This window comes from Equus caballus, chromosome 9 (genome assembly GCF_041296265.1).
Source record: "Equus caballus isolate H_3958 breed thoroughbred chromosome 9, TB-T2T, whole genome shotgun sequence".
NCBI lineage: Eukaryota > Metazoa > Chordata > Mammalia > Perissodactyla > Equidae > Equus > Equus caballus.
In genome coordinates, this window is record NC_091692.1 from 66672440 (window position 1) to 66691769 (window position 19330).

At 32.8% G+C, this 19330-nt stretch overlaps 1 protein-coding gene across 20 annotated transcripts in view; it reads left to right on the top strand.

The window, feature by feature from the left end:
• OXR1 (oxidation resistance 1) overlaps window positions 1-16246 on the top strand; it is a 451197-nt gene extending 434951 nt beyond the window's left edge. For 10 of the 20 annotated variants that reach the window (XM_070221675.1, XM_070221676.1, XM_070221686.1 and 7 more), the window contains 6 exons: window positions 5607-5687; window positions 7525-7650; window positions 8437-8589; window positions 10627-10722; window positions 12331-12404; window positions 14336-16246. In XM_070221675.1, the coding sequence (XP_070077776.1) occupies window positions 5607-5687; window positions 7525-7650; window positions 8437-8589; window positions 10627-10722; window positions 12331-12404; window positions 14336-14471 (666 nt within the window). In that variant the 3' untranslated portion in view covers window positions 14472-16246. The remainder of the gene's footprint in view (window positions 1-5606; window positions 5688-7524; window positions 7651-8436; window positions 8590-10626; window positions 10723-12330; window positions 12405-14335) is intronic. The other 10 variants (XM_070221678.1, XM_070221680.1, XM_070221679.1 and 7 more) reach the window with 1 other exon arrangement.
• Window positions 16247-19330: the final 3084 nt, after the last annotated feature.

A 19330-nucleotide genomic window follows, 5' to 3' on the forward strand; every position in this document is an offset into this window, starting at 1 on the left:
AGACTTCCAGTACAATGTTGAATAGGGGTAGTGAAAGGGGACATCTTTGCCTTCCTCCCTTATCTTAGTGGGAAAGTATTTTTTTTTCAGCATTATGTACGACAGTAACTATAGGATTTTTTTTGTAGATGTTCTTTATCAAGTTGAAGGAGTTTCCCTCTATTTCTAGTTTGCTGAGAGTTTTTATCATGAATGAATGCTGGATTTTGACCAGTGGTTTTACTGCATCTATTGATATAGGATTTTTCTTCTTTAGCCTCTTGATGTGATAGAGTACATCAGTTGATTTTCAAACATTGAATACCTTGCAAATGCATTGCATACCTGGAATAAATCCCACTTGGTCATTGTATATAATTCTTTTTATACATTATTGGATTCAATTTGCTAATATTTTGGGAAGCTTTTCACATGTATGTTCATAGGAGATACTGATCTATAGTTTTCTTATAATGTCTTTGTTTTTTCTTTTTTATTGGGTAATGCTGGCCTCATAGAATGAGTTGGGAAGTATTTCCTTTATTCTGTTTTCTAGAAGAGATTGTAGAGAATTAATGTAATTTCTTCCTTAAATGTTTGATAGAATTCACTGGTTAATCCATCCGGATTCACTCCAAATGCTCCAGAGCGAGAGATCATAACCACTTTTGGTTTCTTTGTAAGTACAGAATTAGCTACCGTAGTGTATGCGTTGTTGCTTTGCAAAAGTCAAAATAATAGTGGCCAGAAGAGAAATCTGTTCAGTTTTTCCTTTTTTCCATTCTCATGTCCTTTGTAGCTTTCAACAAGTTTGCATAGCTTTTCATAGAGTTACCTTGATGTTTACTGGTAGCTAGTTCATTTTAGTTGGCTAAGAACTGTGCCTCACAGTTTCTGTTTTGTAAGGTTATTATTAATTTATTTAATAGATATAGGCCTATTCACATTATCTGTTTATTCTTGTTTGAGTTTAGTGGTTTGTGTCTTTCAAGGAATTGATTCATTTCATCTAGGTTATCAAATTTATGGATATAGAGTTGTTTATAATATTCCTTTATTATCCTTAATGTCCATGGATCAATAGTGATGGCCCCTCTCCATTTCTGATGTAATTCATTTGTGTCTTCTCCCTCTTAGTTAGCCTGGCTAGCAGTTTATCAATTTTATTGATTTTTTCAAAGAACTGGCTTTTGGTTTTATTGATTTTTCTCTAGTGATTTTCTGTTTGCAATTTCATTGATTTCTGCTCTAATTTTTTTATTGTTTCTTCTCATCTACTTACTTCAGATTTAATTTGCTCTTCTTTTTCTAGTTTCCTAAGATAGAAGCTTATATTATTGATTTTAGATCTTTCTCTTATATGTGCATTCAATGCTATAAATTTTCCCTCTAATCCCTGCTTTCACTCATCCTAAAACATTGATAATTTGTGTTTTTATTCTCATTTAATTCAAAATCTTTTAAATTTCTCCCAGGACTTGTTTCTTTTTTCTTGAGGACAATTAGCTCTGAGCTAACATCCTCTGCCAATCCTCCTCTTTTTGCTAAGGAAGAGTGGCCCTGAGCTGATATCTGTGCCCACCTTCCTGTATTTTGTATGTGGGATGCCTGCCACAGCATGGCTTGATAAACAGTGCATAGGTCTGCACCTGGGATCTGAAGCCTTGAACCCTGGGCCACCAAAGTGGAGTGCACAAACTTAACTGCTGCACCACCAGGCCGGCCCCTTTCCAGGATTTTTTTGGCCATGTGTTAATTAGAAGTGTGTTGTTTGAAAGTATTTTGGAAATTTCCCACTGTTTCTTTGTTACTGATTTCTAGTTTAACTCCATTGTGGTCTGAGAGCATACTTTTTATGATTTCTCTTTGTTAAGGTGTGGTTTATGGTCCAAAATGTGGTCTGAATGTTCCATGTGAGCTTGAGAAGAATGTGTATTCTGCAGTTGTGGGATTAAGTATTCTATACATATCAATTAGATCCAATTAATGGAGAGTGCTGTTCAGTTCAGCTATGTCCTTGCCAATTTTATACCTGCTGGATTTGTGGATTACTGATAGAGGAGTTTTAGGGTCTCCAACTGTAATGGTGGATTTATGTATTTCAAGATTATGTAATGAGTATTCTTTTCCCCTGATATACTGTGGAGAACACAAGATTATTGCCTTTTTATGAGATTCACTTCTTAGATTTATTGTTGCAGGAAGCTAATACAGTATATACATATGGTAATTGAATGGGGTAGTTCATAGGTTTCTTCTCAACTAAAAGACAGTGAATATATCTGAGTCATCTGCAAATATATTTAACAGGAAGTTATTTTAATTATAGATTTATTCAAATCAAAACTTTGATAATGTGTTCTATTTTGAATTCATTCTGGATTTAAATCTTTTTTCCTCTATCAATTTTATTTTTCAGTTATCTAATTTATGATTTCTATATTTGCTCCTTTTATACCTCATTTATTAAAGTTCCATGAAGTGTTATTTTGAAGTAATAGTTTTAATTTAAGGCAAAAAAGAGCAAAGTTTTAACATACTACACGTCTTATTTTATAATAAAGACTGTCATATATGATGAAATATAGAACAGAAGGTTATATGACTTCAAGGATCCTGTTGTATGCCCTTTTTGTTAGCTTCAACAGCTAAGACTTAGATTTCCTTCTTGATTAATGTATTTTTGGATACCTAAGTAAGCATAAATTGCATTGATTAGATAATATTTTTGTTTCTACCCTATCTACCTTTACTAAGGAGTAGTAAGGAATAAGTAAGGAATAAAAATGGCACATTCACAGATATTTACCAGACTTTTGTTAGTCTGCAAGGCACTTGGGGGAAGGGAGGTTTTTGGTTTGTTTGTAGGGTAATCTCAGGGGGAAATACTGGAACATCCTGGAAGAAAGACTGTTAGAACAAAGTATTGTTCTTTATCTCTAGGAGAGGATACATGTTCTTGTTCGTGAGATTCACAGCAACTATCAGTTTTCTGTATTTTCAGTTTTTGTTCTGTTCTGGTTATTGTTAGTGCCTTTGTAATAGAGATGGGTGGGTTTAATCCTGCCTTTATGTTTATAATTCTGTGAAATAAATGCTTAGGAAAACACAGAGTGTGAGAGTCATTTGTCAAAGATTGAAAAGATAAAGAGTAGGACTTAATTCTGCAGAGGGTAGGTCATAGTGCTAGGTGCCTGCAAATGGAATTTATCAGTACTGTGTGTGCAAACCACTTTATTCCTCAAGAAATGACTTTTTAGCCAGATAGTGAATACAACTTCAATTGGAAGATCTTGATTTCTTCAACTGTGTACCATTAATAATTGGCAGTGTGATGTAGGACATTTTCTAGAAATGTGTCCATTTTCTACTTAGGTTTAATCTTTTTGGTAAAGTAATAAATTCTGTGCATGGAGTATGATTTACTAAGGGGATAAAATTAATTTAAGACTAATTCCAGTTCCATCATATATACTAGGAATCTATCTCTTTATTCATGTATTTTGAGAGGAGAAAGTATATTTCTATATTCATTTGATTTCAAATCCTTTTTCTTTATTAATTCACAGACTCTTGACAGTTTATTTATCTTCATTCATCACAGCATGAGTAAATATTTAAAATAGGGTTAAGGAAGTGACAAGTTTATAAGTCCCAGAAAAGAGTACAGCTTTTTAAAAAAAAGTATGAATGAGAAAAGTTAGATTTGTGACATTAAATAAACTAGGACTTTACTAAATGTCCTAAGTTTATACTTATGATAGCAGTTCATGGTTCCCTCACTGATAACTCCTACTCTCAGTGATGGTGATACAGTTAGATTATAACTGATCCTTTTTGTGAGCATGATTCAATTTCAGTTCCATCCAGGAAGTGTGTTTAATATGATAAAAGAAGAAGCTTTAAGAAATAAGTGTAAGATCAGTGTTAAGTAGAGGGATAGAAGGAATGCAGAGGAGTAGATAAGTCATATAATTTGAAAATTCTTGGCTAGGAGACTCCTGATTAGACTGGATGCCATGGGAAAAAGAAAGAAAATTAAAACTGGCCATTAAATATTAGTGGAGATGTTTTTCTGCTGGCCACAGAAAAGCAAGGTTGTGATTTTTTGTTTTCACTACCTAATTTTTTGTTTTATCTTTATTGAAAATTCTGTTCCTCTTAATTCAATGATCTTTAATGTTTTTATCTAGTACTGAAATTTGAAACTAATTTCAGAATAGTCATTCAAAGTGTACAAAGTAGTTGAGCTCTCAAAATGGAAGTATTTTAATATCAAAAATAAATAAGGAGACTCTTTAGGTATTATCGTTTAGTCCTTAGGGTAGTTGGTGAAAAATAATCAAGTAAAAGTAGTTTAATAATAGTAGCTCTCATTTACTATATATTGGGCTCTATACTCAGTCTTTTATATGCATGTCATTTCCTCATTTTATTTACATAAAAACCCTATTTGGTATTAGAGTTACCTTGATGTTTACTGGTGACTCATTCATTTTAGTTGGCTGAACAAGAGCCTTAAAACCCAGCTTGGGAGACTGAACTCTTTATGGGCCCTTTGGTTTAACTGTATTTTTTGGCCAGAACCTCTGCGTATAACTAATCGATCACAAGAGGAGTTTGTCATAGCTCAGGAGAATCAGCACGTATTTATGGCACCACCAGAGTTCACTATGTTATGGTTACTGTTTTGGGAATTATGTCATGATCTGAAAAAGCTGTAGCTGTTGTGTCAACCTGAGGAAACTTGTCTGTTTTTGTGGGCTTTTTGTAGTGTTTATCTGTCATATATGGCTTTCAAATTTAGCAGTATGCAAAAGACTTGTCTAGGCAATTACAAAAGATAAAGAAATTCCCTTAGGAATTTGGAATGTAGGAAAGTCATTAAGTTTTAGTCACAACTGCTACAGTATCAATCATAAAGAAGTAAGATAGAGAAGAGGCAAAAACTTTTTGAAAAACGTCATTTAAAAAGGCTGAAGTAGATGTGCCTGAGAAGGTACTGTTGATTAGATATGCTTTTAAGAATCTAAATATCTACTTTCTAGAGCTAGTTTTTCTTAGTACCTTAGGTTTTAAAATGTACTTCATATCTTTTTCTTGCTTCTTCTCCTCCTTTTTTATGATACAGATCATATAGTATGAGTATGTTTGTCGCCTTTGCCTGAAAGAAATTCTTCCAACATTGCCATTAGGATATGATGTTTGAGCTAAACTTTGATTTGGCATGGAGAATTGAAGTTAACCATTTTCTTCCTAACCTGCAAGGCATTCAGATTTTAGATGTTGTATTTGTTGCTAGCAAAGCATGTGATGTTTTGTATAGTGTTTCCTTTATAAACAACTATAATTCTATTTACTCAATCAAATTCTGTCTCTCTGAAACAGTCCATAAAATAAACCTTAAATTGTGAGCTAGTTGGATGTAGTGGTTAAACTCATTCACGTGTATTTCACTGTAGTTTCATACATATAAATCTCTTCGATTTTCAGCGTGGAGTGGGGAAAGAAATTCTGATTACGCTTCTCTTGCCCCATTTAAATTTCTCCAATTTTTTTGTTTGTTTTGTTTTGGCTATCTTTCTCAACTGTCAGTGGAATTATTGTCTTCCTGTCTCCATATTCAGGTAGTGTCAGTGGCTGAGTATCACCGCAGGATCGATGCTCTAAATGCTGAAGAACTGCGCACACTCTGCAGACGTCTCCAGGTGCCCCCTTCAGTAGTTTAAACCCCTCCAGAGATTGAATACTCCCTGTTTTTAGTGTCATTCGTCAGGGCAAATCTCATTTTTGAAGGATTTGTTTTGACTGTAGCACTAAAATAATCCATCAGAAAATTCCTTTTTGTGTTAAAGAGTACAGTGTTGCCTTGAAGAGCTGTAGGATTATCTTTTCTGTCTTCTTTTCATTTGAAAAATATTCAGAGGAATTTTCTGTGACTTTAGAACTGTCCTCAGTAGTGTGTGTTTTCTTAGAGTGATGAGGAGTTTTCCTTTAATTTATATTGGAAGAAGGTCGTTAGGTTTGAGATCAAATCTTTACTAAACAGAATCTAAAGATGTGGTACTATGGGAAAATTTTCTGAATAGCAAGGCATAAATATTTTCTCTTCATTAAGGGTATTTCAGTTTAATCATCCTCACCTCAAGTGTCTTAATGAGATAAATTGTTTTTGTTCTTGAGATATTCCTGGTTTGTATTAGAAATACTTTGGAATAGTATAAGTTAGGCACCAGAACTAGATAAATTATTTAAATTTCTGTAAAATAATCTTTGTGATCTTTTAGAAACAAGAAAGAGATACAATTGAATTTATTTTTCAGTTTTGTGTATTATTGTGTGTTTTCCTTTTCTTAATGAGATATGCTTTCATGGCTTTGCTAGAACTACTGAATTTTTTTCTTTTCTTTTAATGCTTCTCGTGCTGCCTTGGACATTTTTTTAACCTTTCACATCATCAAAATAAGGGTAAAACATGGTGATGATGTGAAAAAATTAAAATAATGTAGCTTCTCATCAAAAAACAATACAGTTCTAGAACATGTATTGGTTGAAAATATGTGCTGTTTAGGTTTGGTAAGAAATCTGTTAAAGGAACAAACTAATTTAACAAGATTTATTCCTGCTGGAATCACAGTCGCCGAGCATTGCTGCATTTTAGTTATCTGCTCCGATAGAATTCTATTTTCTGATTTAAAAGTTTAATCAATAATAGTTGTGTGTCATATTTTTTATTTTCTAATGTTAATTGTTTTATATATTAAAATAAAATTAAAATGAGAAAGTGCCCACAGAATAGACTGTATCAGAGTTTATTTTGAGTTAATCAGTATTTTTATAATTTTAAGAATATCAGTGAGATCATTTCCATCAAGCAAAAGCATGTATTCTTTTTAATGCATCAAATTGATTTAATTTAAAAAATAGTTTTGTGAACAAATTTAACTTTTAAATTTATTGTTTGGTCCAACTAGATAAAAAAAGTGTTTAGAAAGTAAAGATAATGAAGATTTTTTAAAAGTAATGGTAAATTTTTCAATGAAGCAAGTAAATCCACATGCACACATGCACACCCAAATGAAAATTTATACTTATCGTATATTCTTTAAATTAAAATTTTGACACCCAGGAAGCTTTCTTAGTTATTTTTGGCAAATTTTATGTTTACCATGAAAAACAAATTCCGCATATTTTAAATAGCACAATAAAAAGCAAACTAGCTGTCTCACTTTTGCCCTTCGACAGCAAAATTAAAGTTTGCATGCAACTATCTTCTTTTACACAGAAATAAGGGGGTTTATCATTCATTGCCTGTCCCACCTCATGTTGTAGATGAGAAAAATGTCTGCGTATAGTTGAAAGACTTTTTCTGCACTGGATATATCATTGTTGTTAGATGGAGCATCTTTTCCCTTCTAAAATCCTAAATTAAAGTTTTAGGCACCTTTTCTAAGGAATGAAGTTTGATTTCTCTCAAAAGGCTGAAATTTTTGAAAGCATTTTGCAATTTTATGTTAATATACTGCTGCTGTTTTACTTCCTTAGATTACTACAAGGGAAGACATAAATTCAAAGCAGCTTGCTCCAGTGAAAGCAGACCTGGAGTCTGAATCTTTTCGACCAAACCTAAGTGATCCTAGTGAACTCTTACTGCCAGATCAAATTGAAAAGGTATGACATACCCACGTGTGTGCATTTCAGAGTATGTGCCCATGAGAGTAAAACAACCTCTTCAGTTGTTTTGAAAACTAAAGAAGCAGGGTTACTGCTACTACTCTTCCTCTCCCATTAAGAAAAAGTAAAAGAAATATAGCAGCTAGTATAATAGAGGATATTGGGAGATTTGGGTAAGCAGAATATTAAAATAAATAAGAGCAATTTAGATGCAACACTACAATAGCCAATATTTAATTTCTTATTGTGTGCCGGTTACTTGCTTAATGTGAATTATCTCATATAACTGTTACAACACCTGTAGGAGCTGGATACTCTTATTGTGTGCATTTTATTAGCAAAGAAACTTGGGCATAGAGAGGTTAAGTAACTTGTTCAAAGTCAAACAGCTATACAGTATTGAAGCTTGATTTCTAATTCTGGTAGTCTGACTCTAGAGCCCATTGTTTGTGAGGTTATTAATAATTAAGCTAACAGTCCATTCAATATTTTTGTTCAATACAGAGAGCACAAACAATAAGTAGTCCATGTTTCTTATCTCTGTTCTAATCTGTTTCTTGTTTGGCCTGATTCTTTCTTTTCCTAGTGGGTAATTAATACTTCATACTGAGAAATGTACAATTATTCTTCAGGCATCTCAGTATCTTTGAGAATGATAAGTAATTTCTACTGTTATTTTTGTAGCCTTCATTTTGTAGCATTTCATTAAATTCCAATTGGCAATAGTACCCTACAAATTGACAATAAGCTATCAAGTAAATGTTAACATTTTATTTTTTAAAGCTTACCAAGCATCTTCCACCAAGGACAATTGGCTATCCATGGACCCTTGTTTATGGGACTGGGAAGCATGGCACAAGCTTGAAGACCCTTTATCGAACAATGACAGGTTTAGACACCCCAGTGCTGATGGTGATTAAAGACAGTGATGGGCAGGTATGAAAAGTAACTATGTAGACAGTTTACCCTTTAAGAGATTGCAGTTACTTTTAGCATATTCTTTTGATGAAAATTATTTTCATTAGTACATTTTAAGTCTAACTGATAATTATTGAATACTTTTAATATGCAAAGCAATGCTGAGTGCTACAGAAGGTAGATATGAGCGTGAATAATTAGAGTTCCAGCCTTCAAAGGGATGGTAGTCTGGTAGAAAAGAACATTTAAGTATACCAGTGTCTCTAATGCCAAGTAAAATATGCCACGTGTGCTAACAACCTAGAAGAAGCCAAAAGGCTGTTTAGATTAAGAGTTGTTCACATCTTTTTTGGGGAGAAAAGAATGAGATTCACAGCAAGGATGGACATTGACAGTCTTGAAGCGTAAGTAAAGTTTTGAAATTTGAAGATAATTGTGTGAGGATGATACCAAGACTAAAACCACAGATAAGCAAGAGAGACATTGGTTTGTTCCTGAAACAGCAAGTTTAAGTCAATTACCAGCACTGGAGAGTAATGAGAGGGTGAAATAGCAATATTAATTTATAAAACAAAACAAGACACTACTACTGCAACACCTTTCGCATGCTTATTATGCACACGTGACTAATCACTTTATCTGCATTATCTTATTTAATCATCAAAGCCCTGTGAGGTTGATACTTTAATCATCTCTGTTTTAAAGGTGAGTTACCTATGACTTAAGAGTTTCATCAACTTTCCCAAGGTTATACAACCAATAAAAAGTATTTGCAGCAATGAAAATGAATGAACTACTGCTATGTGCGATGACATAGATAAGTGTCACAAGCATAATATTGAGTGAAAAATGAGATACTAAAGAGTAACTTTCTTATGATTCCTTTTATAGCAAGTTCGTAAATGGGCAAAACAAACCTATGGTATTGTCAGGCCAGTGGCTTCCTTTGGGAAAGTGGGGGTGGTGGTGCAGAGGAGGCTCAAAGAGAGCTTGTGAAAGGAGTGTTGGTAATGTTCTGTTTCTTGGTCTAAATGAAGGGATAAATGGGACTTGACTTTGTGATAATTCCAAATTGAACTTGTACATTTATATTTTATATATATATATATACCTTTCAATGAGAAAGTCTATTTTAAAAATTGACTGTAAAAATAGAATGTTAGGAGAGACAGTTAACTGTAGAGATCATCTGTCAGACTCTCTACATTCCCATTTTATGATGTGGAAATGGACCCAGAGCACTGAAATGACTTGTCCAGGTCTCTTATTCAATTGTTCTTCTTTTAGGGTATCCACTGTGTGTCTTGAACTGTGTACGGTCATGGCATTATAGGACCAAACAATTCAGATCCAAGGCCGACCATCATGGAGTTTACTATCTATTTTATATTCTTTTTCTTTTTCTTTTTCGGAGTTTACTGTCTAAGAAAAAGATAGCATACCTTTTTAGTATAGTCATGTGTTGTTTAACTACAGGGATACATTCTAAGAAATGTTTTGCTAAGTGATTTCGTCATTGTGTGAACATCATAGAGTGTACTGACACAAACCTAGATGGTATAACTTACTGCACACTTAGGCTGCGTGGTATTAATCTCATGGGACCACCGTTGTATATGCCATTCATCACTGACCAAAAAGTTGCATGCGTCACATTACCATAGTAGTGTACCTACACTGAAGGGATTTTGCTTCCCTAAGTGCTACAATCCAATAGCAGCATGTTATCCTTATTGTACATACATTGTGCACATAAATCCTGCTGAAATGTGTGAGCCACTTTTTAAGATTGTCTGTTTAATTGTTATAATAAGCATCTTTGTAGATTAAACCTAGGAAAAAACTGTTTTTTCTCTATTGAGTAATTGATATGATTTGTACTTGACAGTAATGTGAATAATATAGAAACTCATCATGTTTCCCTTTTTAAGTACAAGTAGATAAAACTATACTAGATTTCTATCTTTTTGCATTTTACTTGAACATATAATGGAATAATGCTTACTGAAACAAATTAATAGTCGTGTCATTGAACATGCCTTTTTTTATCCTTAGGTTTTTGGTGCATTAGCATCTGAGCCATTTAAAGTGAGTGATGGTTTTTATGGTACAGGAGAGACCTTTGTCTTTACATTCTGTCCAGAGTTTGAGGTAAGGACAGTTATTCCAGTATTCAGTTTATAAAGAGATGGCATAATGAAAAGAACATGCACTTTGGAGTCATGCACACTTGCATTTGACTCTCTCTCTTTAGCACTTTTTTGACCATTCTGAGCTTCCACTTTCCTGTGGATAGAATGGGGATCATAACATGTAACAAAGTTGTTTAAAAATTAAATGAGAATCATAGATGTGCAATACTTGGCATGGTGCCAGACTCACATCATGGACTCAATAAGGAGTATACGTTATTACTCCTATTCTGTTTATGAATTCTCATTGTGAAATTCCTACAAACTTTTAATGACTAAATAAGTTTAATGAAATAAGTAGGTCTTGAAAACTTAAAAAATAAATTATTTAAGTTTAAATGAGAAGTGATTACCAGGTTTCTTTTTCTTTATTGTGGCTTAACTAACTTGAATTGAATACATTCTAATGCGAGTAAGATCTAAAATGTAAAGATACACGTGAATTTTAGTGAATGTTTGACTTTGTTTAAAACATTGAGTGCAGTCCCACCATCTCAGGTACCTTAAGATTCAGCATGTCAAACCATTCATAAGAGATGAAGTTATAATCTTGAAAAATGGAATCAACAGAATTGGTTAAAAAAAGAGAGAATGATCTTTAGGAACATTTTCTATAATGAACAAAATAGAAAAGATTTGATAACACTAAAGAAGCTGTCTTAACAAACTTGGCTTAACTGGCTCACCAGGTTAACCAATGCTTTTCATTCCCTCTGTAAAATATATCAACTGATGCCTGTACAGCTAACTGGAAGCTTGTTACAATTTTTTTAAGCTTCAGTTGTACTTATTCTCAAACTTTTTTATGCTCTTTCTACCTGATAGCTATAATGGTGTAATGAATCAAATGTTCTGTAACTATGAAAAAGTGAGTGTTAAAGTTTATTTTACTGAAATGAACTGAATACTCTGGGAAAACTTGATAAAGGTAAGTGCTAGAAATTGCAGTTGTATTAGGTTTAGGTAAAACTCCCATGAAAGGTTAGAAAAAAAGTATTTAAAAATATTAGTATCTAGAAGTTTTGCCCTCAGATTTCTCAAGTATTTTTATGTTCCTGCTGCTCTTTAAAGAAATTGAAACTGGAAATCGTAAACCTGTTATGGACTTATATAAGAAGGATGATAGGCAAATCCATACCCAAAGAAAAGACTTGGCCCCATATCAAAATCTTAAAATATTATCAAATTAATGTACATTTATGTTTCATGTTAAAAGTTAATGGTGTCTTTTTAACTGATTTTTTACATTCTTCAGCTTTTTTCATTAACCATCCAACTCTTGATATCTATATAGTCAGAACAGAGAAGTATGTATGAAGAGATGATAAGATTTGAGGAATTGGAATTGAAGCTTATGTTGCAGTAGAGCATGTGCTGCTTTCACGTTTAGTCATACAAACGCTAAAACCCAAAGCACCAGACTCTTCTGCCCAAACTTTTTCTGTTCTTGTTGTTATTCTTCTTACTATCAATTTAGGCTTTGTTAACTGTTTGGGGTTTAGGAATACTAACTCTGTATATTGACCATTTTCATTTACATATTTAAAGATTTTGTTCATTTACGTAGGTCTTTAAGTGGACAGGAGATAATATGTTTTTTATCAAAGGAGACATGGATTCACTAGCTTTTGGTGGTGGAGGGTAAGTCTCTTGAACATTTTACCATGAGAATTTTAAAGAAATTTTAAAAGTTCATTTGTGTTATTTATAAAATCAGTTATCTTTGGAAAGTCTTGACAGTAGAATCCTAATTTGTGTGTTATCACTAAGAAAATATAATATATTTGCAAAAAGATGCTTAAGTTTAGTATTTGAAACTATTGGCAGAATATTTGTTTTACTCATTTTAAACTGCTCTTTGCTTGATTCCCTTTTGATTAAAACTCATCCTTTTCTTTAGAGTACAGTGACTTGTTGGTATTTGAAAGAGAAATATACTAATACCTTAGAACTTCTCTAATTTTGAAAAACCATGGTGGTATGTTATTTCTCCCAATGTATGAAAAAAGTCCAGTTTTTTTTCATGACACTCTACTCAGGAGACTATTTGGGTTGATATTTTAGACAATACTAGAAATTTGTTTTCCTGCAAAAAATTTTAGTGACCTCCCAAGTTTTCAGGGTTTATTTTCTTGTTTATTTTGTTTTTAACAGTATGAGTTAATAATTTTATTTGATTCTTTTGGCAAAGCAAGCACTATGAGAAACTTTCTTATTCTTATTTGTTTCTTATATCTCAACTTCATTTAGTCTTTACGGCGTTTGGAGGTAGTTTGTTCTCCTCTCTCCAAGCCTAGACTTCTCAAATAGTGCTTAGCAAACATCAATTCCTTCGTTTGTTATTTCTCTTTATCCTTCAGGATCAGACATAAAGTATGCTAAATAATTCCCAAACCTATAAAAGCGTTATTTGTTTCCCACAGTTGAGAATATATAATAATAATTCATTCAGGCCACAGAATCATGTTAGCCTGTAAGAATATTCATCATCCTGAGTGACTCTAACAAATTCTCTTACAACTTCTCTGTAGATAGGTGTTTGGAGTCGTGATCAGTGATTAAAAAATAACCATGGTTATTATAGCCTTCTCTGAAGGACATAACCAGGTAACTAAAAACCATGTTATTTTTGGTTGTTGGAATCAGCACATAATGTTTATTTGTTCCAATTACACTTCTTTTTTGTGGTGAGGAAGAGGCAGTCATTCAGCCCTACTCCAAATGATAGTCTTACATGTGATTACCTTAGCTCTCCAGGCAGGCCTCACACCAAAGTGGCTTATAATTTCAAGCTGTTTTGGGTGACTTGAGTCTTTGAAAATAACATATACAATATCATTAGATGTCTTCTGGAGCTTGATTTTGATTCTACCTGATTCCAGCAAGCTAAACTAACCATTGGGTCATTTGATAATAAGACAAGTTCAGTCTTTGAGAGAGGAGAGTACAGGCTGAAAAACAGGAGCTACAGGGACTTCATATTCCAGGATTCCAAACAGGAGCCCCAAAGAAATCAAAATCGTGATACGATGGACTGAATGTAGGCTTTGGAGTCAGACTTGATTCAGATTCCAGCTTCAATATATATTGTGGGACCTTGAGCAAACTCAAGTCTAAAGTTTTCTCAGCTGTGACTTGGAGATTGAATCCTTAACATTAACCCACATTTTATTTTAGATCATAATGGATTTTTCATGCCTCTGAGAAATTCATGTCAAATGTATTAAAACCATACAGCAAAGAGAAACCCATAAATCAGAGAAAGCATTAACAGGGAGTAGTGCCTATCTCAAAAGCTAATTCTATGTGAAGTTCATTTTATAGGATTCATTTTATTCCTAGGTCTGTATATTAAGTGATTTTTTAATGAGATATGAACAAGACAAAATTGCCTTGCGCCAGTGTGGAAAGAAGTGGGGAAGGGTTTGGAAAAATTAATGATTTTAGAGTTGTTGGATTTGAAATGTCTCATTTAAATTATTATTTCACAACCTCTGCAATTATTATTTTACAATTTGTGACATAAGTACTTAGAGATTATTGTTAAAACTGTTTTCTTTTATGTATTGCAGAGGAGAATTTGCCCTTTGGCTTGATGGAGATCTCTACCATGGAAGAAGCCATTCTTGTAAAACATTTGGGAATCGTACACTTTCTAAGAAGGAAGACTTCTTTATCCAAGACATTGAAATCTGGGCTTTTGAATAAATAGAATGCTGTCTTAGCAGGATGATGGCCCAAACCTGACATGGACAAGCATTGTTTGGAAAGTTCAAGAAGCAATACAATGTAACATGTCATTCGTGCTTTAAAATTAGTTGGTATCAGCATTTATTACAGCTATAATTTTGGAATTTATTTTTAAAATCATGTTTCTGTCCCAGAGTTGTTTAGGTTTAGACCACGGCATAGGTCCATGGAGTATAACAGCTTGAGTTTTGTCAGAATATTGGCAGCATTTTGATCATAGTGACCACCTCATCTACAATCCATGTTATCTCAAGTCTCCTAATAGGATGGTGCTCTTTTGTTGAACCTATTTTGGTTTATTATTTTTAAAACTATATTGATTGTTTTACTAGAGCAGTCTAATTGGGGCATTGAGGGAATGAAGACTAGATACTACTGTATATGTGAGGTTGGCGCAGGTGACCTTTGGATGTGCTCTACTTATTCTTATGAAGGAAAAAAATACATGCCAAAATAATGTATACTTTGTAGACTACTGAGTTCTAGTTTTAATTCACACTACAACATTCTCTTTATTAATTTTTCAGGTATTCTTAATTTCATTTTAATAAAAATGAAACTTGAGAATTCTGGTTGTAATAGACCACAACACACATGATCTACAGGTTTGGGCAAATGTTTTATCATTGAATTATCGGGTGAAGAGTTATAAAATGACACAGGAGAATGAGAACTTGATGATTCTACTGAATTTAATATGTCAAGCAAGAAAATATACTATTTACATATTTGTAGCTTAGCAGGGCATTATCATAAGTATAAAAACTATGAAACAGATGCATATTTCTTCAACATATTGTGTCAGGTAACCTGTTTTATAGTTCTGTTGTTTTAGCCTTGTTACACACCAACTCCCAAAATATAGGTTCCTCTTCAAAAGGAAAAAAACTTGTGATTTTTTTTGAGTGGTATGTGTTATTAATTACCGTTAGCATTTGCTGTTATAAAAGGGCAGTGATTATAGTAGACAATATTGTAACTCAGTAGACTTGTTGCATATGCAAACTTACTGTCAAGTGACCTCAACAAAAAAAAAAGAAAAGCTAGAATATACTAGTAGTTCTTATCCTCTTTTGTAGGAGACCAATAATAAGCCATTGTGGCAATAATCCATCAATTTCAAAGCTTCATGTTATGCACACACAAAAAATCCTGCTGTTATACATGTGACAGTGACCTTGTGCTGAAATTTCAGCTATTCCAGATAAACATTGTATATTATCTTGTAAATTAATGTTTAAAGGTAGTTTTGTTCTTATAGAAAGTGTTGATTGCCAGGTTGCTTATAGCACTTTAAATTATTCTAAAAATGAATTATAAGCCAAATATGTTGGCTAAAGTAGTTTTAGTTGTATAGCACTTGAATATATTTAGACCTTTTGAAAGTTTAGATAATTATCTAAAGAAAGCATAATATTAATGGAAAAGAAAATCTGATGTTCTATTTAATATGCTATTGCTGAATATGAATAGAAATGCAGGGCATCACTTCCTTGTCTATGTAAAGCTTTCTCATTATAAGTTAGTAACAGTATATAGATTAAATGTTTACAATATAAGGAATTGTAAATAAACATATCAGTTTTCCCCCACCTCTGGTCTTCCACAGCAGTATTATTGTCTTTGTGGAGTTGACTAATCATTAAAAAAAAAAAAAAAATCCTGTATTGGATTTGAATTACAATAAAGTTATAGTTGTGTATACCAAATAAAATTAAATACATAAATACAAATTTGAGTTTGGACTTATTGAATAATCAAGTTATTTTCATATCTAAGAAGTCTTTGATCAAGCATACTATTATTTTTTATCTGTAAAAATGCTTCTAGTAGCCTTGGCAGTGGTGGTGGTGATGGTGGTGGTGGTAAGAGTGATAATAGTGATGGAAGGATGCATTCACATTGAGGGAAGTACCACAGTCTAAAAAATGGGGAGGCCAGCCCTGGTGCCCTAGTGGTTAAGTTTTGGCATGCTCCGCTTCAGTGGCCCGGATTTGGTTCCTGAGCATGGACTCACTCATCAGTGGCCATGCTGTGGTGGTGGCTCACGTACGAAATAAAGGAAGATTGGCAACAGATGTTAGCTCAGAGCAAATCTTCCTCAGCAAAAAAAGAAAAAAAATGGGGAAGTGAGAGGGTACTTGACATGTGGAGAAGTGCAAGTCATTTGATACTTTTAAATTAGGTTCTTTTTTTCATGGGGAGTGCATAGCAAGGTAAGACTAATGTTATGAAGAGCTTTGTTGTGTGCAATGCCAAGAAATTTAGATTTGTTTTATCTCTTAGGAGCAATTAAGAAAACTTGAGTGGAGGAATGTCATGATCACATATGCACTTTAGGGAGATATCTGTGAAAAATAGATTGGTAGAGAGAAAAACTAGAGACAAGGAGATCAATAAGTCTTTTGTAAAGTCCAGCAAAAAAATGCTGAGGCCTGAATAAGAGGAGCAGCAATGGTGATAGGAAGGAGGCATGGATTTAAAAGAGATTTAGGAATTAGGAATAACAGAGCTTGATTATTAACTGGATGTCAGAAAGAGTTAAGGATAGCTCTCAGTTAAGGATACGTAGGAACTGAGCATATTATTCATCAAGATGCATGATGTACAAAGAGAGAAACAAGTAGCAGATGGAGAAATTAAGTTAGTTATGGACCTTATTATAGTATGATGTGAGAAATTGGAGAATAGATTGTTGTGGGGGGCATTTAATATTCTCTTCTGATAAAAAGATTTTTAAATCAGCAGCATACAGTTAGATATTGAAGCCATAACCTATGAATGAAATGCCCTTTGAGATTATAGACTGATTAAAAAGAGAGGATTTTTGACATAAATTTTGGGGGTATAGTATTATTAAGTGACAGGAAGAAGAAAAGGCTCTAAGCTTCCATCTCAAGAAGTAGAAGAAGAACAGTAAATTAAACTTAATGAAAACAGAAGGCAGGACAAAATAAAGAAATCAATAAAATTTAAAAGTATACCAAACAGAAAATCTGAGAATAATAAAATTGTAAACCTCTAGTGAGATCAAGAAAAATAAAGTCAAATTACCATTGTTAAGAATGTAAAAGTAGACATCATACAGAGCCTGTAGACCCTAGAGATGGGATATTGGAAGAACTTGCATCAATAAACTTGACAATGTAAGTTAAATGTAAAAAAACGTTTTGGAAGACAAAATTTATTAAACCTGACTCAAGAAAATAGATAATTTTTTTGTTGCAGAAATTGAATCTGTTAATTAAAAAAAAAAAAAAAAAAAAGCTTCCGACAAGAATCTCAGGCTCTTATGGTTCCACTGACTAATTTTTTTAAGTAAAATTTAAAAACTTAATTTTTAAAAATTTTTTAAGGAAGAAAGTATCAGTCTTAGATGAACTCTTCCAGGGTACTGAGAAAAGGGAAAACTTCTGATACTACTTTTTGAGGCTAGCATGACCTTGATACGAAATCTTTACAAAAAATAAAATTACAGAACAGTCTCATATGAACATAGATACAAAATTTCTACCTAAAATAATCACAAATCAAATTCAGCAATATATAAAAGAGTAATATAACCAAATAGGATTTATTTCAGGAAAGAGTAAACATTTTTAAATTGATGCCATTTACCACACTTACAGAAAAAAGGAAAAATTTCATGATCATCTCTATAGAAGCAAAAGAAGCATTTAATTTCAATGCCTGTTTATGATTAAAACTCTTAGCAAACTAGGAAGGAAGGAATCTTCCTTATTCTGACAAAAATTATTCTTGAAAAATGTACAGGAAGCATCATCTTTACTGGCAAATTATTGCAAGTTTTCTCCCAGAGATAGGAAACCTGACAATGATAACTGCTCTTATCATTTTTATTCAGCCTTGTTCTGGAAGTTCCAACCACTGCAATAAAGCAAGAAAAAGAAAATCATAAGGATTGGGATGGGAGAACATTAAGTGTCATTTGTGTATGATATGATTGTGAACGTAGAAAATTACAAAATGATCTAACTGTTGGAGTTAGTTGATTTAGCAAGGTCACTAAATACAAGTTCAATATAAAAAAAATAAAAACTTTTCAATTTTATGTACAACCAACAATTAGAAAATGAAGCTTAAAATATTACCATTTGTAATACCATTGAAAATATCAGATTTACAACAAAAAGAAAAAGACCTAAGTAGGAAGGATATACCATATTCATGATTGGAAAACAATATTGAAACATGTCAGTTCTCTAAAATCAGTCTCTATTGGCAGTGAAAATCTCAGCCAGGTTTATTTTTGTGGAAATTAAGCTGATTCTATAATTTATATGGAAATGTAAAGGCAAAGAATACCTAGGGCAACATTGAAGAATGAGGCTGTGCCCTTAAATACCAGATGTAATGATCTTTTAAAAAGCTGACTAAGAAAGACAATGTGGTATTGGTCAAAGGATATACAAAGGAATGGATCAAAGTCAAGAGTCCAGAAACGAACTGATTTTTTGAAAAGATGGCAGTGCTACTCAGTGGAGAGGGTGATCTTTTCAATAAATGGTGCTGGATTAATTGGATGAATGTATGGAACAAAAAATCTTGACTTCTCACACCACATACAAAAAATAATTACAGATCCAAATGTGAAAGGTAAAACAATAAAGCTATTCATTTTAAAAATATGGAATATCTTCATGACCTTGGGATATGCATTCCTTTCTTAAATGGAACACAAAAAGACTATAAAGAAAAAAATGATAAATTATACTACATTAAAATTTTAAGAGCTTTTTATGAGAAGATATCATTAAAAGTGAAAAGGCAAGCAACAGAATGGGGGGGGGGGTTTG